The 25530-nt window shown below is 61.9% G+C and overlaps 6 protein-coding genes across 6 annotated transcripts; 2 read left to right on the top strand and 4 right to left on the bottom strand.

Moving 5' to 3' along the window:
• Nucleotides 1-11589: 11589 nt before the first annotated feature.
• PLICBS_004882 (uncharacterized protein) lies at nucleotides 11590-12638 on the bottom strand (the record flags this gene model as incomplete). The annotated part of the gene is made up of 2 exons (XM_018325739.1): nucleotides 11590-12437; nucleotides 12503-12638. 2 exons carry the CDS (start codon nucleotides 12636-12638, stop codon nucleotides 11590-11592), a joined length of 984 nt encoding a protein of 327 aa, XP_018175491.1.
• A 489-nt stretch (nucleotides 12639-13127) lies between these two features.
• PLICBS_004881 (uncharacterized protein) lies at nucleotides 13128-14570 on the top strand (the record flags this gene model as incomplete). The annotated part of the gene is made up of 1 exon (XM_018325740.2): nucleotides 13128-14570. The coding sequence occupies one exon, from the start codon at nucleotides 13128-13130 to the stop codon at nucleotides 14568-14570; it is 1443 nt and encodes a 480-aa protein (XP_018175492.2).
• Nucleotides 14571-14709: 139 nt separating this feature from the next.
• On the bottom strand, nucleotides 14710-15638 carry PLICBS_004880 (autophagy protein 5; the record flags this gene model as incomplete). Its single annotated transcript, XM_065600613.1, has 2 exons — nucleotides 14710-15198; nucleotides 15318-15638. The coding sequence occupies 2 exons, from the start codon at nucleotides 15636-15638 to the stop codon at nucleotides 14710-14712; spliced, it is 810 nt and encodes a 269-aa protein (XP_065456685.1).
• Nucleotides 15639-17778: 2140 nt separating this feature from the next.
• On the bottom strand, nucleotides 17779-19422 carry PLICBS_004879 (uncharacterized protein; the record flags this gene model as incomplete). The annotated part of the gene is made up of 1 exon (XM_018325742.2): nucleotides 17779-19422. One exon carries the CDS (start codon nucleotides 19420-19422, stop codon nucleotides 17779-17781), a length of 1644 nt encoding a protein of 547 aa, XP_018175494.2.
• A 1837-nt stretch (nucleotides 19423-21259) lies between these two features.
• Nucleotides 21260-21811, bottom strand: PLICBS_004878 (uncharacterized protein; the record flags this gene model as incomplete). Its single annotated transcript, XM_018325743.2, has 2 exons — nucleotides 21260-21487; nucleotides 21542-21811. 2 exons carry the CDS (start codon nucleotides 21809-21811, stop codon nucleotides 21260-21262), a joined length of 498 nt encoding a protein of 165 aa, XP_018175495.2.
• Nucleotides 21812-24106: 2295 nt separating this feature from the next.
• Nucleotides 24107-25492, top strand: PLICBS_004877 (uncharacterized protein; the record flags this gene model as incomplete). Its single annotated transcript, XM_018325744.2, has 2 exons — nucleotides 24107-24209; nucleotides 24279-25492. The coding sequence occupies 2 exons, from the start codon at nucleotides 24107-24109 to the stop codon at nucleotides 25490-25492; spliced, it is 1317 nt and encodes a 438-aa protein (XP_018175496.2).
• Nucleotides 25493-25530: the final 38 nt, after the last annotated feature.

Below are 25530 nucleotides of genomic sequence, written 5' to 3'. Positions count from 1 at the left end.
GTGCGGGTGGACGCCCACTGGGATGGCTCATCAAAGGTCCAGGATCATGGGCGAGCTTGAGCTCCAGACGGGCAGCACCTTGGGCCAGGGGGGGGGAGGGGGGTGTGGGTGGGACGTGGGCGACCGACTCCAACCCGCGACGCACCTGTGCTGAATGGATCGGCCTCGCAATGATTGGGGTTGGCTCTACCCACGAGTTTTTGGAGACGACGAGCGCGCACTTGGTACCGCAGGTAGGTGACAGAAAGAAGTCGCTGGTGGAGGAGGTGCCGGCTCTCGCGCACGCCCCTCCCTCGTACCGGCAATCCATTCTGGGTGCCGGTCTCTGCTGCAAGAAGCCGTCCGTAATCGCCGTCCTTTGCCCAGCCTGCTGCATCCATGGTTGGTGTGGGTGAAGCCTCGCGGGCTCTCATCCAATGCTTCATCCCCCGCTACCAGCCGCCCCGTCGTGCGCGTGTCGCGGTCCAACGGCACTGGCGGAGGCGCTGCCGCGAGGACGAGGGCTTCCATCGCGACGGAGCAGGCAGCGGGGCCACGAGATACTGTATTACGCGGGGCGGCGTCCCTGGCATTCGTACTCGTACTTTGCGCGTTGGAATCGCTGGAATCGACCTCGACCGCGTGGTCCGTCCCTACCTGGCCGTGGCGAAGTGTCGGCCCTCGCACCCTGTCTGGCGGCCGTTAGTTGATCTGGTGGCTGCTCTGGCGAGGGCGCTGGGGTTGCGGGTGCGGGCACGCAGCAGGCGGCGGCGCGTGCGCACATGACTCTGGAGATCTGGAGCTGGCGATGGGGCAATTGGGGGGCCCTTTGGGGGGGTCTTGGATCCTTGAGGGGGGGCCCTGGCCTGGCGCCGGCCCAGCCCAGCCCAGCCCAGCCCAGAGAAAGAAGCAAGACGAGGCGTGCATGGCGGGTGCGGATGCGTGCACGGATGCGCAAAGGGACGGGGGGCGTGTCCATGGCCAGCCACAATTGGACGACAAGAGTCCGGCAGAGTTGAGGGCAAGGAGGGGTCGCAAGGTGACGGAGCAGCAGCGACCTCACCAGTTGAGCGGTTCCGCCTCCGTCGAGCCCCAGCTTGGCAGCCACCATGATGGCGGCGGCGGCGGCGGTGGTGGTGGGCGCGCGGGAGCTTGTCGGCCGCAGTCCTTTGGGAACCTGGAAGGATGCCCGGCAAGCCTTGCCTCGGGAAGCCTTGGGACACCGACTGGCTGGGCCGCAACTGCCTTCTTGGGGGCTCTGGTCGCAACCTGGAATCGATGGAGCCTCGCTGGAAATTGCCCGCCCATCCCCCGCCATGCGACCTGCGAAGTACCTAAGGTACCCAGGTGCTCTTGCCTCCATTGCCTTGCCTTGCCCTGCCTTGTCTTGCCTTGCCTGGCGGTGCGTCGCGTCTCCATTGTGCTGCGCTGCGATACAGGGAAGGAATCACGCACCCCGGAGGGGCGTGCTTGCCCGAGACAATGGAGTCCGTACGTACTACGGAGTACTTCGTACGTATGCCCACCTCAGAGCACGAGGGAACCTGGAGAGAGCTGGGGGCGTGCCGAAGCTGCTGCCCGCTCGTCAAGTATCCGCTACTGCCTTGGGTACTGTACTACTTTGCTCCATCAAAGACAGCCAAGGCCCGTCGTCGCTCATCCTTTGTCGGCGGCTGCATGCATGAGGTGCTGCTCATCATCATTCATTGTCACCGCTCATCATCGTCATCCTTCGCCAGGGACCCAGCTCCTCTGCCCGTCCAGAGCTCACGCTGCGGAGCACCCAGTCTTGCCAGTACCCATCCATCCATCCATCCAAACCCGCCCGGGCCCAGGCGTGCAGGCATCCCAGGCCACTCGCTCAAGCGTCCCATCGGCCAAGCGCCTTCCCCACTTCCGCCTCAGTAGGTGGGCCGTCGTCGCCCAGGTATACCCCGTCATGCCTTCACCACCAATTCCCACCAGTACCGCTGAGCGCAGCCCAGTCCTTCAGCGGACCGACCAGGGGCATCCGAGTGGCAGGAGCTGGTCGGCGAAACGAGGACGTTGCAGACACAGACGACTTCCACCCTGTTTCGCTGACGTCGTCGTCGGCGTCGGCGCTGCGACACCGCCCTTGACGCCCCCGCGACCACCAGCTCCTAGAACGACGACCACGACGGGGTACCAACGTTAGGACCGAACTTAAAAGAGCTCCCTGGACGGACCGCGCGGGAACGGTGCGAAGCGTGCCGCGTGCGCCGCCGAGGGCAATTAGCGGTTGGAACTGGCGAGTCGACGGCTGGTGGCGTGGATCCGGCGCCCAGGTGGCGCTCAACGTGGCGGCAGGCCAGCCGCCTCCGGGCCCACGACCTGGCTTGACGGCCATGGCTGTCGCCATGTCTTCGGGCAACACGTCCGTCCGTTATTTGCTCACAGGCGCCTCCCGAACCCCCCGCTTATCGCCCAATGTGCAGACGGTCGTCTTGGCCGACTTCTCGGCATGTCCTGCAAAGATATTGATTGCTGACTTCTGCGGCTACGGCGGCCGGCGGTGCGGGCGGCTGTTGTGAGACACGGCACCTGTGACGCGACCGCGAACGACGGCCACCCAACTGATGACTTTACACACTCGCGGCGCACACGGTCCCTGTGTCTCCTCCATAACTTGGTCAACTGCGACTCTTACGTGGCGCTTCAGATCGGGACCCTGCCCGTGCCCAAGGCGTTCGAGACTTCGTCGTCCCGGTGTTACACTTTACTCAACAGCAACCCCTGACTGCCACATTGCGCACGAGGCACCGCATGGCTCGTCAAGTGTCGACATTGAACCGGAAGCAGAGAGAGGCGCTGCCGCCGCGACGACCCTGCTGCCGGACCAGCATGAGCGCAGAGTGTGCGCGGACACGTCCAACGTTGGTCCACGAGTCCGTGAGCACTGAGGAGCAGTCACGGTGGAGTTGCGCAGCAGCCGCTCGCCAGCCGCGACGCCTGAGCGGGTGGAGTGTCGGGCCTCAGAGAGCCTGGCCTTGCGCGCTCCCACCGATCATCATGCCGACCAGGATGGAGCGCCGCCGGAATGGTGGGCATGGCATGCTTGGCTTGGTAATAGCTACTGATGCTAATGCACCGACAATGCGGTTGCAAGGAATCCCCAGATGCGCCGACAGCTTGGGACGCGGCTTAGCGCTAGTGCTGCGCCAGACTGGCCATCCGAACTCCGCACGAGACCGCTTGACTGGCGTTCCGTCGTCGCTTGGGCCGACGTCGACGGGGTTTGGCGATGGCGTGAGCAGGCTCGGATTCTCTCTGACGGGTTGGCAAGACACACCCAGCGCCGCCGCACCGTGAAGCAGGCTCGGCCGAGTCTCATGTCACCGCCAGCCCGCCCCCGCAAGCCGCTGGAGGGCGAAATTGGCAAGGCGGTGTCGCAGCCTCGCAACGGTTTCGGGCTGTTGTGACTTGCCCCCGCCGCTCGCTTCCGCTGCTTCTCGTACCGTCTCCAATGCTCCGTGTACCCGTACCCCAACTAGGTACGAAGATAAGCACCATCTCCAGCACTACTCCACGACCCGCTTGCACGCACATACTACTTCGTATTATAGCTTACCATAGCGCATCGTCAAGCAAGGGACTACCAACAGAGCGGACCGGTGTTTCGGGACGGGCTCCTCTGAACAGGCTGACTGTAGTGATAGCTGTTGAACACGCGTCTCTTGGAATCTGCGACCCGGGCTGACATGCTGATGTCGAGGCTCGTGTCGCCGCATCAGTACCAGGTACGTTGGGTCGGACATTGGCAAAGAGCGCAAGGTGTTGCCACCATTGGATGCGCCGCGACATGCCAGACGGTTGGTATCCGTGCACCAAGCAGACCATGCTGGGCAAAAGGAGACGGGCAAGGATTATTCATCCACGTTCTGGCCATGCACTCGACCTGTTGCAGGAGCGCCAAAGATGCGGCACCAGGCCATGAAAGTCATTGATCCAGCCAATCCGACCCAACATGGGGTGCCGGCGCTCTGAACCGTGCCCCTTGACCTGCTCGCTTGGAGTTTCGAACGACAGAGACCTCGTACGAGTACAGTACACAGTACAGTACAGCCCACCTAAAGGAGGGCTCGGCAATCCACAGAATTAGCAAAGGCTTCTTGTGTCTAAGGGACGCGGAATTTGTCATTGGCACTGGCGTGTGAAGGTCTGTGGTGCAGCAGACGTCGACCAACAACAATCACAAATGACAAGGTCGTCTCACACTCCCCCAGGCGGCTCTCCGAATGTTGCCGGAGCCTGTTGGAGCGAGTTCAAACCTTGATCAAGCAGTTTTGGCTCTTCCCTCATTCGTAGCCGCACACCAATGCGGCAGACCTTGGTTTCCTGTCTTGGTTTAAATTGAGGCCGGACAGGGCCTGCGGAGTAAGCGCTCTGGCAGGTCTCACGGCGGACGCTGCTGACAATGAGGTAGGTAGCCCAACGGATGACGGCTCGAGTCGGGCTGCTGCGTCCTGGCGGTTCATGTACGAGTACACGCCCATCAACGCGCTGTCCGTGTCCGATGCGGCTTGGGGGACGAACTACTTGGTACCTGACAGCGTCTCTTCAAGGCGACGACAAGGGTGAACTCCCCGCACATTTTTCAGGCTGCGTCTTGCTACGTATGACGACTTGGGCCGCATGGGCCTCTCGAGGCTCGGTTGCCCCTTTCGAGCGCGCCTACATTGTAGTTACCCAGGCGAGCAAATCGGGAGCCGAACTTTGGGTACGAGACGAAACGCGCCCTCGCCCCAGGGGATGTGGTCTTGGGTTACTCATGGACCCAGCAACTCGCCCATTTACCTGTCGGTTGGTCGCTCAACCTTGCAGAGGCGTTGACCGTCAGGATTCCAGACCCACTGGGCCAGGCCACTTGCCGACCCGCGGAACACTGTGGGCGGTGGTTCTCAGCCTCATCGTGGCGGCCCAGGATCCTCTGACGCCAGGCGAGGTCTAATCGATGGAATTTCGACGGGGACCTCAGTGCGCAGATGCGAAGACGATTTGTTTTCGTCCTCTTGGAAGGCAATCCGGGTACATCCCTGAAGCTCCCCGCGGCGCAACGGTACAGGGGCGCAGGGTGGTCTGAGTCCTGGTTACGGGTTCATTGCTGGCCCACTCGGAAATGGAGTGATGGCCTTCGTCCCGCAGGGCACGGCGCTCATGTGAGCAGGATTCCATACGAACAGCTGTTGGGGACGCCCTCTGCTCAAGGACTGGCCGAGTTGCCCAAACGGCAGTTTAAGGGCCGTACATACTGTGAGCAAATGCGACGGTAGAGAGCGACCGAGCACCTCGTACCCTCCGACGCACGACAATGGTGGCTGCATGGTTCCTGCATGGCGTGCCAGGAACTGAACAACTCGCTTCACCACAAGCCTGGGCCAAGCTTTGCTTCGTGAGAAAACGCTGGCAGCAAACTCTGGGCAACAGGAATGACCAGATACTAGGCCGTTCAGAAAGGCCACAGGGCTGCAATCCGTACGGCCCGCTGTGTTACAGACGTCCGGTTGCCCGATGCGGTGCCGCATAGCACAGTACAGTCGGTACTCGTAGCTGCTCCAAGCCGGCCGGCGTACTTCGTACCGGCTGGAAAGATGGCGTTGCCGTGTTTTATTATTATCGGCGGGCGGCCAGGGTATGAATGCACGGCTGACTTTCCCGCGGGCAAGAGACGCCTGCTGCCCCGATTCTCGTCTCCAACGGGAGCCGACTGATCTCATCACCTGCAGGTTGCCGTCGGAGGCCTTGCCAGATGCTTGCGTGCATTGGCCCGGCGGAACGCGGATCGCCATCCCCGGCGCAACTCACCGGGAAGTGTGCGCCGGCGCCACGTGTGGTCGATGCTTGAGCGCCATGGTCACTTTGGAGATTCGCGCAATCCACCCTGATGCTGCATGACGACGACTGACCGACGGCAATGGCGAAGAGAACGGCGTCCAAAGGGTGCTGCAAGATGAAAATATGGATGGAGCATCGTGTGATTACGCCAAACCTCCTGCTCGCAGTATGGAGCAGATGAGCAGACACGACCCTGGGCCGCGGGCCTGGGTCTGGCCAGGATCTTTGCAAGCCCGGGATCGTCGGACACCCTCAACGCCAAACAGCCTGCTTGGTCTGCCACACCAGAACCCCTGCCAAGGGCAGCACAAGCGGCACCGATGACGCGGGTCTGGGTCGGGCGACGCTGGCCTTCGCTGTTCCCGTAGCCGTACCAAGCGGCAAGAGGAACTGATTGAAGATTGCTGCATGGTCAATCAACGCCCAAATCGTGGGCGCGCTCCACCTCAGTTTTGGGGTGATAGAGGGGGGCCTCCAAAGGTATAATCATTGCGTCACCCATGTCCCCTGGTCCGTCAGCAGAGAAGGCGGCGCAGCACGGGGTGGCACTGCAGCTGCCCGAGGTAACGGGACCCAGGCCGATGCAGCCTGGCAGGCTCGTTCAGCGTTGGACCGGGGGGCCAGGACAGAAACAGCGTGATGAACCCGAGGACTCAGGAGGATTGTCACTTGCAGCTGGCTGCCTCAGACACTCAACGGTGCCGGGACAAAGCGCAGAAACACGGGCTGCCAGCCGCGACGTGCGTCCTGCAGTTTGGGGCTTCATGGTCCAATGGACCTGATCAACAACCAGGGGGTGACTGACTGACCTTTCTGCATGCGCAACACCGCCTACGGTCTTCGAATGCTGACGACAGAAAGACCCACGCCTGAACGGCGACGCGCTGTGGCCCAGCTCTGGCGGGGCTGGACTTGCTTTTCTCCCCCAGCATACGGAGTAATGTTCTGGGGAAGCGCAACATGTCTCGGAATTGAGGCATGTGGCCATGATACCCTTGCGTCCAGGCCGGGCGACCAGAACTGCATCATCGGCGTTGGCTCAAACCGATGTACAAACAGAGTAATAGCCGCACCGCCGCCCGATGGCGACGGCCCCTCAGGGACCACTGCCAGAGCCAACGCAGACGAGGGCCAACATCAATCGGGAGGCTCAGTAGACGGACGGGTCGAGGCTGAAAGCCCAATGCGGCCGGCCCACGAAGACGGAGCTGCCCCTGCCTGCAGAACCGTCACGAAAAGCATCAAGGCAGCCCTGCTAACGCAGAAAGTGGTCCACGCCCCGACAATCGAGGATGATACGAGACAGACGCCCGTCGCACATGCATTTGAGGTGGCGCCAGCGGTTCTTCGCAGCGATGGGTTGCGTCTGGCAAAAGCAAGCGGCGGCTAGACCCCAACGTTGCTTTTTCCCCCACGGGTGCTTTCTTTTGCAGGCTCAAGCACGACGAACAGAAAGTCAATCGCGAATCCAAGTCCTGGGCGGAGCCTCCGCCAAGAAGACACACGGAATGACATGTCAAATTCTGTCGCGTTGGCCAGAAGGAAAATACGACGGTGCTACCTTGGTGCTCCGTACGGCTCGCGGGTGGGTGCGCAGAAGTGCCCATATCGAGTGGATGCAGACTCTGAATCAGGACGGTTTTGCGAAGGTCACGACTGCAACCGATGACTCGTGACTGATGGCTCCGGATTGCAGGAGTGGGAGGAGTGGGCAATGCGAGCACCACCGCCCGACATGGCCAACGCGATAATACCTTATCGTTGCAACGCCGACCGTTCAACCTGAGTCTGGGCAACAGCAAAGCGCATCGGGAGAGTCGCACGCTCGGGTCAGCAAGGTATCGGACGACGTCTGTCGCAGGATTGCATAACAGCGGGGCAGAGAGTGTCCATGGACGCTCTCGATGCGACGTCGTGGGCGTGCTCTCAGCTCAACGGAGCCCATGACAAGTTGTCCAAGTGAGTTCGCGCCGGCCCAGCTCGAGGGGCTGACTGTTGCATCGTGACAATGAGCACTTACATGAGGCATTAACAGGAATCGGCCGCCGTGGGTTTCAGGAGGGCTACAAAGTACTGCAGGCGAGTATTCAACCTGATGGGGCTCACGCGGCCACGACATAAGCTTCGGGTGGAATGGAGGCACGACGATGACCTCTCTCAACGCTCACCCTGCCACCCATCGAGTCAGAGCGCAGAATCTGCAGCAACGAGGGACAAGGCTTGCACCAACGCGCTGGCCTCGTCCCGCTTGCCTCTCACTTCTCTGCACCACGGCCGGTGACACTGCAGCCGGACACGATAGCCTCGCCGACATCCGGGCTTCAGGCCAAAAAAGCCATGGTCGCGGACATTCAGGTGGGCTCCGGTCGTGTTATGCCCTGCGGCCACTGACTAGCAGCTGCACTTTACAGCATGTCCGCACTCTTGCCAGCTGACAAGAAGCAAAAGGAAGCTGCCACGCAGCTGCACACGATGGGGCATGTAGCCAGCACGAAGTTGTCGCTTCTTGGGGACTGCAGCGGACAGGTGAAGCACAGGGCGGTACGGCACGGAACTGTCAGATTGTCGTTTCGGAGCTTCTCAGTGATGGCATTCTCGAAATCGCCCATGGTCTCAGTATCTGATGTCTCACGGGCCGAATCAGATACCTACCCAGCATGGGTGAGCCGCCGTCACACCGAGTCGACGCCTCGCCGCGGTTGACCAAGCGGTCAGTCGCGTGGCGACTCTCCTCCCCCCTCGTCGCACGTGTTGGTGCCGGGCGGGTGCGTCGCCGCTGCAGGGTGACGGGGGAAGGGTTTCGTCTGGGGCGACGCTCAACGACGTCTGGTCCCCCAAGGCGCGTGTGTGCCTGGTTACAAGCTACCAGTTGTTGGTCATTTGTGCGAACAAGGACGGCTGGGCGTTGGGGGAACGACAAGGATGCGATGCGCAACCATAGGGAAGCCAGTTATCCGGCAGGCTACCCTGGCAAGCCAATGTCAAGAATGGCCGTCGCACAAAGGCAAGGTTCTTTCGTAGGAAGATGCAGCAGCACGTTCAACCCCCCGGGGGGACGGTGAGAACGAAGGAGCAGCATCGCAACATGGCTTCGTCACGGCCGGCCCAGAGGCAACCCAATGGCCGACGCGTTCGGCCGCCTCGCATCCCTGATGAGAGCGCGAGCGCTTGTGCATTCAGCCACCATCCGCCCGCGTCTTCTTTTGGGCGCGCGGGGGAAGAGGAAGAGAGAGGAGAGGAAGCAGTGTGCATCTTGCCTCCTTCTCTGCCCCCGACCCGAACCCGACTTTTCGAGGCTTGCGCATACATACCTAGCAGGCACAGTACATACAGATGACACGTCCCAGGATCCCGGTCAACGGGGCTGGAGCGCTGAGCTGCGAGGCAGCCTGTCAAGGCGGCCCGATCTGCGCCGCTGTCAGATCGCCCGGCAATCGATCAGCTTTTTTGTTGTCCCCCCTCCCCCGTCATCATCGTCTTTGATGCCCTTTTCCGTGTGCATCGCGGTTGCTCTTCCTCCTCTTACCTATCCTGCCTCGTGCGTCTCTATTCTTGCCCCTTTCTTCATCGCGCGAAACGGGCCCGCCCGCGGGATCGCGACGGGGTGGCTCTGATCTCTCGCGCGCCCACTCTTGTTGCCTCCTTCCTCCACCGCCTGCGCCGCCACCCCGTATCTTCTTCTCTCACGCCGCCGGCGGAAAAAAAAATATATACACACAGATCCCGAGAGGCGGCGGCAGCGGCGTGGACAAGGGCTAGGCCGGCCCCCCGCGGTCGGGGCCGCATCGGCGGGGGGCGTGTGTGGCGTTGGGGAGACGGAGAGGCGCGGAGAGAGTCTAGAATGAGATCTCGACGGGGGCGCGCGACGACATTGAGGGGATCGAGGGACTTCCGCGCCGCGCCGGGCAATGACAATGGCGGTGGCGGGATGGCGATGGAGGACGGGAGGAAGCGTCCACGAACTACCATAGGTACGGAGTGCCTACGGCACGAACGGCGTCAACGAACAGCTAGTTACAAACGTAGCGCGGGGTGCACGCCGTCTACTTTGGGAAATGCAATCCGGGGAATTTGCTTCTCGACGGCGCTTCCTGGCATTAGTTACAGTCCTCGTCCTTGCTTGCTACAGTATCATTGGAACACGTATTCCTCCGGTTTGCCTGCTCTGCTCTATTTCGGCTCGTCTTCTTGTTTTTTCCCCTGTATGTGTGTGCCTTCGTTTTTTCTGCCCGCGCCATGCTCCGCCAGGTTCTCCGGTCTGAAATGCTGCACCCTTTGTCCTACTGCATGAGAGGCGCGCCCAGAGCAACGAGTGCACGGGGGGCGGACGCTGCGTGGCTGCATGGTGCAGGCACAGGCTGATATGCGGGCTGCGGGTGCATGCATGCTGTGGACGGGAGGGCATCCCCGCTGGGGGCGTGTTTTGACGTGTGACGCCCGGGCTCTTTTCGCCGTTGGGAGCTCAGGCCCCGAGCGGGATGCGACAACCGCAAGGCTCTCGCGCGGCAGGGACGCGCTCGGATTTCACGACGCGGTGTAGGGTAGGCAGGATGCGTTTGCTCTCACGTCCGCACGTCCAGACGAGTTGGCATCTCGTGTTGGTGCTGGGTCCCCCCGTTCCATCCGTTGGATCGCTCTTGTAACGGGCCAGACTGTGATGCGCTGCTGCATGGGCCTCGGGCCCATCGGCAACGGGACACGGATAGCCCCTTTCGTCCACCGACGTGCACGCGACAGAAAACAGGCCCCCCCAGGGCTTGGCGAGGACGATGGCCAAGATTGAAGGGCCTGCTTGCGGAACGTCTTCTAGAATGGGTCCTTCGTTGTGTAGCCTATCTGAGACGGCTGGCATGCGTTGTTGAGGTCTGTTGAGGTCCGAGTGCAGACGGCCCAAGCTCGACGAGGCCGTTGAGTGGTTCCCCCTTTAACGAACTCCGCCAGGGAGCCATGCCGTTGGGGTGAAGAATGGCCCTGTGTCCCGGAGGGTTGTCGCGTGTCGACGACTTGCGCGCGGCGCGGGCGACATCCAACTTCATAGCCGTTGGTCGTCGTCGAGACTGTGCTTCTGGAACATGCTTAACTCTCCAAACCCCCACGCTCACGCCCCTCCTTTCCCTTTTGTCAGCCCCCTGAACGCGGCCCAACAGGCATCCAGCCTGGTAGGGGACGTCCGGGACATCCTTTGAGGATGGAGTTTCTCGTCCAGGGCGCGGTCCGGGGTCATAGTTGGGATCAACGCAGGGTCTGAGACAGCGATCCGAGATGCTGGGAAACGTTGCCCGTTCCAGGCATTCGAAGAGTGGGAAGAGGAACCAGGAACGGAGCCATGCAGTGGGAGAACTCGTGAGATGCGCGCTGGGTTCTCCTTTCGTTCGAGTCCACACACCGTCTGGCCGAGAACTGGCAGGAGAACCGTTGGATAGGAAACCCGTTGGAGGGCTCGTTAGTCTGAAGAGTCGCGCGGCGTTATAAAGCCATTCGACCATTCCCTGACTGGTGCCCTGACGAGAAGAGTCCCCAAAAAAGAGTTGCCCACTCACACCTCACGAACCGCCCGTGTTTGCCTCGTTCGAGGCCCTTGTGTCGTCGCGCCCTCGTGGCCACCCGAGGGTACGGGGCCGCTGTGTGGTCAGAGCTCTGGGACCCTGTCGGAGACATTCTCGAGGCCCTTGAAGAGCACACCGTGCTGCGGACCCCATCACGCGGCAATCTCGTAGAGACACAGGGACGGGGGAAAACCGTTGTCCTCCATTTGTCTCAAGCGCTGGCCGAGAATCCGCCCGGCCCAGCCTGCGCGCGCGTCCTTGGCGCGGCGTACCCCTGGTTCTCGCCGCCGCCGCTGTCGAGATATTCTCTGTGCGTGTCGTTGTCGTCGTTGTCAGGCGGCTCCTGGTTGGACACCTTTCGCCTCTTGGAACCTCTGTTGGGCCTCTTCCAAGATCCGACCTCCTGATATCCAACAGACGGGGTCGGCGCGGGCGCAGCGATGCCCCGAGTCCAGCCGCTGGCACCGACACCAGCGCCGGTGGCTCGATCATCTGGGGCCGCCACCTCATCTCCGCTTGCGGAAGGCGTTCCGGCGCGCTGCTGGTCCGGCACATCGACGCCCTCGCCCTCGGTGAAGACTAAGTCGCCGCGTTGGCCAAGTACCGCACGCCCAGCTTCCTCGAGTAGAATTCCAAAGGCCAACAGGGCCGTCTCGTCCATGCTGCGCTCGTCCACGCCATGGCGCGGCATGCCAGGTTGCGGCGCCTGTCCACGCTGGCGACGGGCACGGTTGCGCTCCACGGCCCCGTAGTACCTGCTGGTATACGTGTGGATGGCCTTGAGCAGGTCGCTCTCGGGAAGAACACCGCGGCCGCCGCGAGGCAGGTCCCTCTCGTGGGCGGCATACACGTCGTACTCGGCGTAGCGCTGCGGCGCGTCCCTCCGCCGGAAGAGCACCTCTTCAGGCCCGATTGGGACGCGCCGGGTTGGATGTCTGATGCTGTTGGCGGCTAACGTCGTCGGCGCCGTTGGCTGCTGGCTCGCCGCGATCCCCGCCTGCTGTTGGTTCGCGTGCCTCTCCCCATCGTCTTGCAAGACTTGCCGGACAGAAACCTGGCCTGTGATGAGTTAGCCACACGTGGTGGGAGCGGGCGCGCCTCTCTCACAAAGTGACTCGTCTTACCTGCCACGGCATCGTACACGGTAGCGAGCCGCCGCCGCCGGGGACGGCCCTCGGGATTCGGATCCGTCTCGGATAGGTCGGGCACCCTGGGGCTCTGAGGCTCCGACAGCTGTGTTTGCTCGTCTGAGAGATCCATGACGCGTTCGGAGATACGAGCAAGATGCGAAACGGCTTTGCACGTGTCCAGGATGAGGATGTCAGGAGCTAGGAAGGCCTGGGGCTGTCACTTGTCTTTCCCCGGAGAGTATGTCGTGCTTCATCGTTTCTCGGTACGATGATGAATCGAATCGTAGGGTTCCCTGTGAGGGCTGAAGTCGTCAATGATTCGCATCTGAGCGAGGTCGCGTGGCCATTGAAATGCAAGTGTTGGTTGGCAAGATCATGGATGAGGTGAGGAAAGAGGGTTGAGGCGTGAGAGCTTTTGGCTGTGGATCTGCCTGCACTGTGCCCCTTCTCTTGTTTTGCGGTCCGCCATTTCCATTCCGGCCTACCCTGCAGCCCAAAAGGTCCACTTTGCGGTGACATCATGTCGCGTGAACTCAATGACGACATCGCAAGTCGCCCAGGTGACCGCATCGACGGACGAGACGAAAACGAACCTTGTATGCCCTGCAAGACCAGATGAATGCAGGCTCGCTTCCTCACCCGCGAGACGGGTGAACTCGCCCCACACGAGTTTGCGCGCACCGTCGCCTCCGACCTGGCGCGATCGTTTGCGCCCGCACCGCAGCATCGCTTCAATGGCGAGGTCCTCCGACGCGACGACGCGTCCGACGTAGGCGACCGGCCGCACAGCATACGCGCCCATGGCGCCGGAGTCAGCAGCCTCGCGCTCGACAAGTTCGATGGGCGCCTGCTCGTGTCTGGCGGTGCCGAGGGGGCCATCAAGATATGGGACCTCGAGGAGAGCGGGAACCCGCACAAGCAGCACACGTACCGTCCCGTGGCCACGATTGCGCGCTCGGCGAGGGACCAGAAGGGCGGCGGCCACAGCCACGGAGTGACGCACCTCGACTTCTATCCCTTCGATCCGGATGCCTTCCTGTCGAGCTCGTACGACAAGAGGCTGAAGCTCTGGTCCACGCAGCGCGGCGCGCTGTCGGCTGAGTTCGACCTCAACGCCACCATCTACTCGCACGCGACAAGCCCCGTGGCCGACCACCTCTTGGTCGCGTGCGCGACGCAGCACTCCAACGTGCGTCTCGTGGACCTCAAGTCCGGGTCGGCCGTGCAGGCCCTCGTCGCGCACGGCGGGCCGGTCCTCTGCGCGGCGTGGAGCCCGCGTCGGGAGCATATTCTTGCGAGCGGCCACGCCGACGGCAAGGTGCGCATCTGGGACACGCGGCGTGCGGGCGGCGTCGTCGCGCAGCTCGACCAGGAGGACTCGCTGGGCGTGGTGCACCGCTTCCGCCACGCCGTCGCCGCGGGCGCCGACTGGAACCGCGTCCCGCACTTTCGCGCGGCGGCGCAGGCGCACGACGAGGCGGTCAACGGGCTGCAGTGGACCGACGACGGGCGTTACATTGTGTCGGCTGGGCTCGACAGGCGCATACGGGTATGGGACGCCGCGACGGGGGCTAATACGCTGGCCAGTTTCGGGTCGCTCGTCCAAAACCAGCACGCCAAAACCGCGAGCATCGTCGTGACGCCCTCGGGGCTGGCTGATGGCCGCGAACTGCTGTTTTGGGCGAACGACCAGGAGATTCTCGTGCTTGACCTACACGAAGGAAGTCTTGTGACGCGGCTGCGCAGCCCCGGAGCGTCGAATCCAGTAGGGCCGCGCGGGGGTGAGATGGGGAGGAATCGCATCACGACTATCGTCTGGCGCGGTGCCGGCGGAGGAGGCAGGCAGGTCGGCCCGGTGATGGGCGGAAGCAACGCAGTGGGCGGCATATACAGTGCTCACCTTGACGGGCAGATCCGCGCGTGGATGCCGCAGATCCCCGGGCCGGACGACATAGATGAGACGGAAGAGCTCGACGAGGATGAGGAAGTGAGGCGCAAGAAGAGAAAGGCCGTCGATGATGCATACAGGAGTCTGATGGGAAGGCAGATAACATTTACATGAGTCCATGTCGTGTGAACGAGCCATATTTAGACTCGGTCTTGGAAATCATAGCAAACAGGAACAAATCTAGATCTAAATATGGACCAAAACGCCGCCGTGCTATGCCTCGCTAATCTCAATAAAGCCAGAGTCCGCATCTTCAAACCACGACGACCAGGCAAAGCCAGCCGTCAGGATACGCCGCCTCCCGCATCAACTCCCCCAGAGGAGCCTCGAACGGCACCGGCGCCCCATGCAAAAGTACACCCGCGAGCACCGGGTCGCGGCTGCTGGGAAACAGCCGGGGCATGGCCTCCTTCAGCGCCTGACCTAGCAGCCGGGGCTTGCGATCCGGTCCGGCCGCGGGGACGAGCGCCTGGAGGACCCTGAAGGAACCCGCCTCGGCGACCTGTCCTGCGTCTGGGCCGCCGCTCTGAGCGGCCTCGGCTGCTGCTGTCGAGGGCTTGGCGGAGGGGATGTAGATACGCAGGGGCACGTTCTTGAGCGCGGTGGGGGCGTTGAGCAGCCGCGCGTTGACCTTGCTGAAGGAGGCAAAATCGTTGTCGATGACGGCGTTCCAGAGCTGAGTGGTGTGCTCCTTGGACATCTTCATGATCTGGTTGGCGTTGCCATTGCGGATGAAGTCGGCCTGCCAGCACATGTCAGTCAGTGTACTCCTTCCCATCCTGAGCGCCCAGAACCACCACCACCACCCCCTCCTCCCGGCAGCGGTTGGGAGAAGAAAGAGCCGGGGTGGGAAGCCCTCACCTCCTTGACGCAGTTGAGAAACGTGTCGGCAATGTCCCAGCCCACGCCGTCGGCGACGGTCAGGCGCCAGGGCAGCGCCGGGCGGTACAGGTCGACGAGCAGGCCGGCGGCGAGGTTGCGCAGCTGGACGTCCTCGAAGTGGAAGCTGGAGCAGGGGGCGCCGAAGAAGGCCGACAGGCGCGGCAGCAGGAGCGCGAGGTAGCTGAAGCGCGGGACGGCGGCGATGAAGGGCGTCGTCGGGGCGGACTCGTGCGTGATGTGCAGCGGGACGCGCGCGTCCCAGAGGGTCTGCGCGATGGGGGCGGTGGCGGGGGACGACATTACGGCGGCGGTGGCGCGCGGCGCATGGCGATGAGGAGGAGGAGGCCGACGAGAGGGAGTGAGTGAGCGCTGATGCCTGGTGGTGAGAAGGCGTCCGGTGTGGTGTCGTAGAGTCCGAGGTGGTGAGGCGGGTGCCTGACTCAAAGTGCAGGGTGAGCTGGCGCTTGTTGGCGGGGTTTGTGTTACAGTGGTTGACGGATGACATGTGGCACGCAGCGGGAGAGTGTTGGCTAATAAGTTCATGCACTTTGGCTCCCGCAACACCACCCCAATTCATCTATACATGCATCATCGACTCCCATGCGGCGTTCAAGTATGACGCCGAGACTACATGCATGGCATTCTTGCAACTCTGGTGCAACACTGGATCATGTCTTCTTTTTCTTTGTCCAAAAAGGCGGTCTCCATTTTCCAGCGGCTTGCTATTGTCTAGACGTCATGGAAACCTAGTCGCCGAAGCCCACAGTCGCCAGACGTGCAACCCCTGCCCTGCCATAATCCATTAAATGGATACAGCATCTCATTGTGTCATGTAAGAACAGGAAACGGTGATGAACGCCAGATTGAATACCATACTCAAACGTAAGGGCACCCCAAAACTATCCATACAGTTTGATGCGAGCCTTTACTTCACCCCCATCCTTTCAAGTCAATCGCATCCTTTCCCTCACAGCGCGAAACGATATCGGCACACATTTCGTAAACCCCCAAGCTCAGAGCTCAATCCCAGTCTCCTCCTACATGCAGTGAACGGTGCTGTCTTGGACTCTATAAGAGCACAGCGCCCAACGGGCACACTGCACATTGACGCAAATTAGCAAACCTCTGCGTCTTTACCACACGCGCTTCACAGTGACCAAAAACAACAAATCCATGAAAGAAAAAGCTTCTCTGGTTTTTCAGTTTCAATTTCTCACCTTGAACTCAGGAGGACATCTCGCCGTGACGTAGCACTCGCCAAACTCCTCCTGAATGATGTTGTACCTGCACTCTTGCGTCCACTCGTTGCAGGTCTTTTTGTGCGCGTGCGCGTGCGCGTGGTTAGCACAAAAGCCGAATCTCTGCGCATCTTTGATGCAGGAGAGCGTGAGAGCGTCGCCGCGGTTCAGGACTTGACTCTTTACTTACACCGTAGTACCGCTCGTCGGCCCCGTACACATCGCTGTGCTGTTGGCGCGGCGGCGGCGGCGGCGGCGGCGGCGGCGGCGCGTCCCTAGCCGAGGCGCCGCGCAGGAGGACGACGCATAGCGAGGAGGCGATGTGAAGGGCGGCGGTGACGTATCTCATTGCTGCGATGGAGAAGCTTGCGGGGGCGGTGCTCTCTGCTCTCTGCTCGCGGTCTTTGACGACGTTGCAGGAGGGAAACAAGGCTGTGTTGACTACGACGACAAGGCGGAAGAGGCGAACGATTGGGTAAAGAGATTTATCTGATGGAATTTTTACTACATTAGCTGACGCGGCATGCGCTTTACATGTCTTGAATCGCGGGTGGCCCAAGATGATGGGTTGGCGATGAGGACCCAGCTCAAAGCTCGGGCGCACAACACTCAGTGAGCTAGGACTTCTCCGCGCTCTCTGTGTGGCAATGCACTTATGCGACGAGAAGATGGGTGAAACGAAAGTTGTTCAGTCACGTGCGAAAGTAATCGGTTTTACCATGCGATGAAACAGGCCATTACCAAATCGTAGACGAAGTTGATGAATTGACCATGACACTATAGATGGAGAGGCTTATCACTTGGAATCATCCAAAGTTCACTTGGCATCGATCATGAGAGTTGATGTAAAATCATTAATTACGCTAACTTAAAATCATCATCCCATACCATCAAGATCATAAAAACTCCAGCTTACAGCCCGCGGTGCTGCTCCTGGTGCGAGACGCTGTGCCGCCTCTCGCGGTCGTGGGTGTGGTCGTCATGAGCCACCTGCACTCCGCCAACGTGCTTCTGCAACACCGAGGGGGGCACCTGCGCGGCGTCCGTGGGATCCTTGTGTGCCATCGAAGAGCCGGTGGTGGTAGTCCTGCAAAGACGAAAAACGGAAAACCCTGGTCAGAAACAGTGCTTTGACTTTGCCGCGCGGACAACGGAAGGGTCGAACGAGGGTGGTGCAGGGGTGGTGTCTGCTGAGCACAAACTTAGGACTGAGCATACGTCTTGTCGCCGCCGAGGGTCTTGCTGCCGTCGCGGTCGGAGTCGACGCGGGGGTCGACCTTGTTCAGCATGTCGCTCTTGTGAGGACCGGCAGTGTTGGGGGCCGGGCCGGGGTGGGTCGAGCCGGCGAGGCCGCCAGCGGCGCCGGTGGTGGTGCCCGTGGTGCCGTGAGTACCAGTCAGGCCAGAGGTGTTGTGAGTGCCAGTGGTACCGTGAGTGCCGGTCAGGCCCGAAGTGTTGTGGGTGCCAGTAGTACCGTGAGTGCCGGTCAGGCCAGAGGTGCCGTGGGTGCCAGTGGTGCCGGCAACACCAGAATGGTGGACACCAGTTCCGCCAATGTTGCCGCGGTTGTCACGGTCAGAGTCGACGCGAGGGTCGGCAGCGTTGGCCACGCGGCTGCCATGGGGGCCGAAGGTACCCTCGGGAGCACCAGAGGTGGTGCTGTGAGTACCAGTGGTACCGGTGAGACCCGAGGTACCAGTGGTGTTGTGGGTGCCAGTCAGGCCGGAGGTGCCATGAGTGCCAGTCAGACCGGACGAGCCGTGGGTGGCATGGGTGCCAGTGCTGCCGAGGCCAGTGTTGCCAACGGTGCTGTGAGTGCCAGTGGCGCCGTGGGTAGTGTTGTCGCTGCCGGAGAAGAAGGCACCGCTGCCGCTGGTACCGTGGGTGGTAGAGGTAGAGGTGGTGTTGCCGGTGGTGGCAGTGCCGTGGGGGTTGGCACCGAGGTTCTTGCTGTGGTCGCGGTCAGAGTCGACACGGGGGTCGATCTTGTTGGCGAGGTTGCTGCTGTGCGGGCCGTCGGTCTTGGAGGCCGGGCCGTCGAAGCCGCGGTTGTCACCGATGGTGGTGCCGCCGTGGGTGTGGGTGCCCGAGGTGGCGTGGTGGCCGGCGGCACCGGCGCCGATGCCAGCGGCGGTGCCGGTCGCGAGGCCCGAGGTGTTGTGGGTGCCGTGGCTGGCCTGCTGGTGGGCAGCGGGAACGGCGCCGGTGCCGAGGGGGTTGCCGGCGCCGGCAGCGTAGCCGCCGGAGTGGTGGCCGGTGCCGTGGGTGCCGGTAGTGCCGGTCAGGCCGCTGGTGCCGTGAGTGCCAGTGGTGCCAGTCAGGCCGCTGGTGCCGTGCGTGGTAGACGAGGCACCCAGGTTGCGGCTGCCGTCGAGGTCAGAGTCGACGCGGGGGTCGGTCTTGTTGGCCAGGTTGGACGAGTGAGGGCCGGCAGTGGTGGTGCTGTGTCCCGTCGTGCCGCCGAAGCCAGAGGTGGCACCGGTGGTGGTGCCGGTCGTCGTGGAGTGGCTGCCGGTGGTCGCGGTGCCGTGGGGGTTGGCGCCGAGGTTCTTGCTGTGGTCGCGGTCAGAGTCGACGCGCGGGTCTACCTTGTTGGCGACGTTGCTGCTGTGGGGACCATCAGTCCTGGTGGCAGGGCCGTCGGTGCCGCGGTTGTTGCCGCCGAGGCCGTAGTTGTCACCGGTGGTGTAAGAGCCGTCGTGGGAGCCGATGCCCGCGCCGGTGGTGGTGGTGGTGCCGGTCCGGGGCTCGGTGGTGTGCGTGGTATGCTTGTTGTCCGTCGTGTGCTTGGACTCGTCCTTGTCGTGGTGGAGAGCCTCCTTGACCTTGTTGACGATGGAAGACATGTTTGCGGGTTCTGAAGCTGTGGTGTTTATGTGTGTATACGGGGTATCGTGAGGATTACTTGGGGGTGAGGGGTATCAAGATGGGCTTTGTTGGTATTGTAGTTCTGGAGATGAAATCCTAAATCACATTGTCCAAACGGCATCTAGGTTTATATAGACGGCATGCGTCGTCGACTCGACTTTGACGGCAGTTTTCCGAATCTCGATCGGAGAGCGGCCAGCGTGCTGACGGCGGCCACGGGCATCGGACGTGGCCAAGGCAACCGACAGAGCTCGCTGCTCAAAGCATCGTCATAAGGGACCGGCAAGGTTCTGGGCCCTTGGGGCCGGCTCCAGACTGGAGAGCATTTCCACAGATTGCATCATGGCCATTGGCTGCGGTGGACAGGCTGCTGCCGCCGGAGCGTCATAGCAGGGCCCGGGTGACGTTTGACGGAGCCAGACAAGCTCACCAAGCTCATGTCCAAGGCTCGGACAATTGGCTCCGCTACAAAGCTTGGAGGAATACGTAAAGCGCCTGGTGGCCCGGTGGAGAGAGCCACGACACGGGGGGACTGGCGGGGGAAAGACTGGGGAACGACTGGACGGAGGCGATGGACCCCGTGGCCGTGCCGTGCTTGCGTTCCATCGCGCTTCGTGTCGTGTTTCGTCCAACGGTCAAGACTCAACTCGACGTGGTGAGGCGGCTGCGCGTCTCGGCAACGATGCCGTGGAGGTGGCGGCAGCACCATCACCCGGTCGGTAGGAGGCTGAAGCTTGGGGCCGGGGAATCGACGGTCTAGCCAGGTCTGGCATGGAAGCAGGAAAGCGCTGGGCATGACGCAACGTTGGCGGTTCGGCTGGCGTTGCGCTGGCAGCTTGATCGACAACGGGGCTGTGGCTGTGGCGACGCCTGGAGCCACTGAGCGGCGCCGGTGCCACACCTGATGGCATCATGACCCCTCATCTCAATCGGCAGCGACTGTGGCTGGTGAGACGCCTCGATCGCTCGTCCTGGGACAATCGTCGTCCCGTTTGGGCCATGTGCTTCGTGCGTCAGCTGAGACGCGCCCAGAGGCATGGTCTGGGATCTACACAGCCCGCTGCCTTGGAAGCCGCTCCACGAGTCCACGATCTCGATGCCGCTGCTTCGGGCTCGGGCCTGGACCCCAAACCAAGGCAGGCCGTCTGGGCAACGCCAGAGCCTTGGAACAGCTAGCATGGGGGGGCTTGCATCGTGTGAGAGACGAAAATGTTCCGAGACGCTTGCCTTTATGGCGCCATCGTCGCGGGTCGTGGTGCGTCGGCAGCGTCGAGCCGGCATGGCTTTCCGAGGCGAGGTGAAGAATGAAGATTCAAGCGGGGCAGGCGATGCGGGTCTGATCTCTGAACTCTTTGGCGGCAGTGCCGCGTGTCTGCACAAACGAGACAACGCGGACGCCATCGGGCAGTGACAATGAATGAAGTGCATGCATGCAGACGCGAGGAGATGCAAGATGGGTAAGGTATTAGGGCTGATTGAGTACTAAGGCGCTACCAGCAGACACCTCGTCCTCGACAACATGTAGAAGTAGAGTACGAAGTTGAAGAAAAGACAACGCGGTGGTACAGCCAGCGTCTAGCAGACAAAGAGCGGGTATATCGCGAGCAGGTACAGCAGTCGTTGGGTCGTAGCTTCCGTCCAAGTCGGTTCCTGAATCATAACGGGCATCTCAATTTCTGGCCACCTCCATTCTTCCCTCCCCCTCGCCCACCACTACCCCGCCAAAACACACAATTTCAAAGTCGAAATCGAAATCGAAACCGAAGTCGATGTCGAAGTCGCCTTTCGCCAGCTCGCTTCCCGTGGCTCCCCCCTTTAGACACGGCTGCGGCGGTACCAGCGGTGGTGGCGGTGGTAGGCGTCGGCGCGGGCAGCCACGCGCTCGCGGCGGCGCACCCAGAAGAGTCCGATGAGCGCCGACACGAGCCACAGCACCGCCGACAGGAAGGCGAAGGCGATGTCGGCCTTGAACTTGCCGCACTGGTCGCCGCGCGGGGAGACGTTGTCCCAGTTGAAGACGGCGCCGCAGGACGACCCGACGAGCTGGATGCCGGTAAGCAACGAGTCTGGTGGAGGTGGAAGCGAACGAGGACTTACATCGACGAGCAGGCCAAAAGACGCCCACCACAGCACGCTCATAAACAGGTCGACGGGCCAGTGGATAAAGGTGCTCGAGAAGGGCACCAGCCATATCAGCGCGAAGAAGATGGACAGGGCCGCCACCACCTCGGTGTAGATGAAGCGGCCCAGGTCCCAGCTCGAGGCGTTGGACTTGTGCAGGTACTCGCCAGTGACGCCGGCCACAATGGCCGCAAAGGCGAGCTCCACCGCGCGGAGGACCATGCTGACGATGCGATCCAGTGCCATCTTGGGGAGCTTGCCTTGGACGGTCCTTGACTGATTGGTGTGGTGTTGTTGGGGTGCCTGCGACGGCTGGTGCTACCGGGGTGTAAGTGATATCGGGGACGAGTTTTTGGGCGTTGTATGCCACACAAGATGATGCACGGTTTGCGCACGGGGGGCACAGCGATTGCGATGGCGATGCTCGTTCGCGTTCACCGAGCTCAGGGAGCGGGCAGGGCGTTTTAAACACGACGCAGCCGCTGCATGATGGAGTCGCACATCCTGGCCCGAAGCAGCGCCCACATGACGCGTGTGACGAAGAACCGCCCGCTGGCAACGCGCAAACTTGTTTCTGTCGCACACCCACCGACTTGCCTCGTCGACATGGTTGACAGCGGTTCTGCGACGTCGAGTGGGAAGCCGGGCCAGCCAAGGTGGGAATGAGGTCATTGGGCCAAGGGGCTGGGGTGGTTGAAGGGGTGCGCCGTGGTGGTGTGACCGGCGCCCGCGATGCGCCATTCGCTGGCCGGTGCTCGCACGGTGGTTGAAACGGGCATTCGAGGGGCAGGGATGGGGTGCCTTGGCCCAGGGCCTGCCTGCGTCCTGCTTGCCTGCTTCGACTTTTTCTTTTCTTCCCTCCTTGCCCGACGTCTCGGGTACCATGCACCAAGCATCCCGCAGAGGCAAAGCCCGTCGCTGATGCTATATCTAGAACCGGGCTGTGTGAGCGCCTCGCTTGTTGGTTGGCGGCCGAGTCAGTGAGTGGGCGCCTTGGCTGCACGAGCCTCGACGAGATACGTGGCCGTGATGTCAGGGGCCGCGTCGGAGAGACGCTGAGTGAGTAACGTGCATGATTTATGGCAGGCTTTGCCACGATGCCGGTTGCTGTTGGGCTTGCCGAGTGCCGGCATATGGCGAGTGAGTAGTGCGTTGCGGGCGACTAGCGGTGCGTGCGTGTCAACATGGTGTAAGTCTGACTGAGCTCTGCACACGCCGCCGTCGCACTGCCATGCCATGCCCACCGAGGCCGCCTTCATCGGCGCAGCGTCCTCGTCATCTCGAGTGATTTCAGTTTGCAAGAATTGACCCTTGCTGCGCCGCATCCGCCACGGGTCCCTTCCGTGCGTTGGCTGCCAGACGGTCGTCCGGTCCTTCACCGCCACCCGGACACCAGCCCTAAGCCTTGGCATCTCGATGAACGAGCAGGCTCGAACGTGATATCCCGAACAAACTCGAAGGGACAATTGCCAGAACAAACTTGACCCGGAAGAATTGCCTCGTCGTCATTTTTGGACGGATGGCCATCCACCGCGGCCTGTCCCGTCCTGTGGCTGCACTCAGGACTGCATCTTGACGCCACCGCCCAACCACATTGACCAAGTTCAACATCGACCCATCCCACGGTCAACGCAATACGCTGGTAACAGGACACGCAATAATATCTCTTTTCCAGTTGCGGTTCCACAAAAGGCTATGAGAATAGTTCAAGTGGAATCTCCCACATGCGACTTTCTGTCCTGGAACGCCGCGGAGATGGAGTAACGGCCGTGGGGTTCAAACCTCCAATGTCTACAGCTCAATCTTGATGTCCGAACAGCCCAGGAGAACCATTCAGCCCTTGCTTAATCGTGATGTCGCGTGCAGGGAGTCTGGCCCCCGAAGCTTCCAGACCTGAGGTGAGACATCCGTGAGCCGACATTCCGGTCCTGGTCGTGCTGCGTGGGCGAGGCTGCCAGCATCCGAGACAGCGACATTCGTCGCCTCGCACATCCTGCCGGGCCAACCACATCTTGCATGTTGACGCTTTCGGACATGGCTCTGCACTGTATGTTCAGTGAATCTTGGAGCAGCGTCTTCAAGTACGATTATGGCTTTGAAGATCATTATTGGGCCATGGCGGGTGGGAAGCAGCGTTGAGGGCTCCATCTCGGTGGCTTGCCCTGCACTGCTGAGAAGCAGCACCGGAAAAACAGTTAGGATGGAAATCACGCATTGAAAGCAGTCAAAATCGATGATGCCCGTTTGCAGGTGCAGCGCAGCTGGCCGCACTCGATGGCCTCCACCCATTCCAGACCACCGCAGTAAACACGACTCTCGGCCGGCCAGCCGAGCACACGATATGCACGGCCGTTGCCTGATCGACTATACGGAACCAGCGCAAACTGCTATTAAGACTGAAAAACCGGGCCGTTGGGCTATCCTTTCTCTTGGCACTCTGGTCAGTCCATCTTGCACAGACCCGTTTGGCTGTCAAGATCAGACACCGAGTCTCGTCCGATTCACAAGCGAGCTTCCCGTTACCTTTCTCGTGCGCCCATCATGAAGTCGATAGTGAGGGCGCTGGTTGTCGCCTGCTGCGTGGGCAACTCGCTGGCCGTCGGGTCGACCGAGCGGTTGTCGAGCAAGGATGAGTCCCACAGAGGTATGTTTGCACTCGCCCGAGGCACTTGCCTCCCTCAAGTTCACGTTATTAACTGATTTGTCTTCACAGACCTCGTCTCCCGGAAAGATGGGCCGGGCTTCATCGTCGACAGGTTCAAGACACGCATCGCGCGGCCGGGCGACTCGTTCGAGGCCAAGATCAAGGGCCTGCTGGGCAACGTGGAGGACGATGAAAAGGTCAAGTACGCCATTGAGAAGGCGTCGCCCGGCGCTGAGTGGGTCAAGATGTCGGCGGACGGGAAGCTAAAGGGGGTGCCGTCGGCGGGGTCCAAGACGGGCAACTTGACGGTGTCGGCGACGGGCTCCGACGGGGTGCCGGCGCGCATGGACGTGACGGTACCGGTGGCATCGTCGACACGCAACACGGAAGGCAAGGGGTCCAAGGGCGGCTGGGGAGGCCTCGGCGGCGGCGTCATCGACGGCGGCAGCACCAAGTTCGGCGTCATGAGCTACAACCTGTGGTTCGGGGGCACCAAGGTCAACGACTACCACAACAAGCAGGTGCGGTTCCTCAGCGAGTCGGACGCGGACATTGTCGGCCTGCAGGAGACGTGGGGCGGGCACGCGCAGCGGCTGGGCGAGGCGCTGGGCTGGGACTGGTGGCAGGGCGACGACGTGGGCATCATCTCGCGGTATCCCATCGTGGAGCGGTACGAGCCCGTGGGCCGGGGCGGGTCGGTGCGGGTGCAGCTGGACGGCGGGCGCGAGGTCATCGTGTGGAACGTGCACCTGGGGTACGACCCCTACGGGCCTTACGACTTCTGCTTCGACAACATGACCAAGGAGGAGGTGATGGAGCGCGAGGCGCAGTCCGGGCGCACGGGGCAGATCGCCGAGGTCGTGGACGCCATGAAGCCGCAGCTGGAGCGCGCGGGCGAGGTGCCCGTCGTGCTGACGGGCGACTTCAACGCGCCGTCGCACCTCGACTGGACGGAGCGCACGCGCTACCTGCACTGCGGCGTGGGCGCCTTCCCGTGGCCCTCGTCGGTGACGCCCGCCAACGCCGGGCTGCGCGACTCGTACCGCGAGGCGCACCCGGACGCCCTCGTCGACCCGGGCTGGACGTGGTCGCCCATCTTCAACGACAACGAGGGCCGGCCCGAGCCCAACGACCGCATCGACTTTGTGTACCACAAGGGCCTGACGACGGTGGACTCGCGCGCCGTCGTCGTGGGCAGGCCCGAGTCGGAGCCCAACCAGCAGGACAACGAGTGGACGTCGGACCACGCGGCGGTGCGGACGCTGTTTAAGCTGAAGAACTGATGACGAAGCATCCTCGGGAGGGTGGTGGAGGAGGAGGA

Source organism: Purpureocillium lilacinum, assembly GCF_023168085.1.
Source record: "Purpureocillium lilacinum CBS 284.36 DNA, scaffold_3, whole genome shotgun sequence".
Classification (NCBI taxonomy): domain Eukaryota; kingdom Fungi; phylum Ascomycota; class Sordariomycetes; order Hypocreales; family Ophiocordycipitaceae; genus Purpureocillium; species Purpureocillium lilacinum.
The sequence above is the reverse complement of the archived record's forward strand: the minus strand, read 5'-3'. Positions and strand labels throughout refer to the sequence as shown.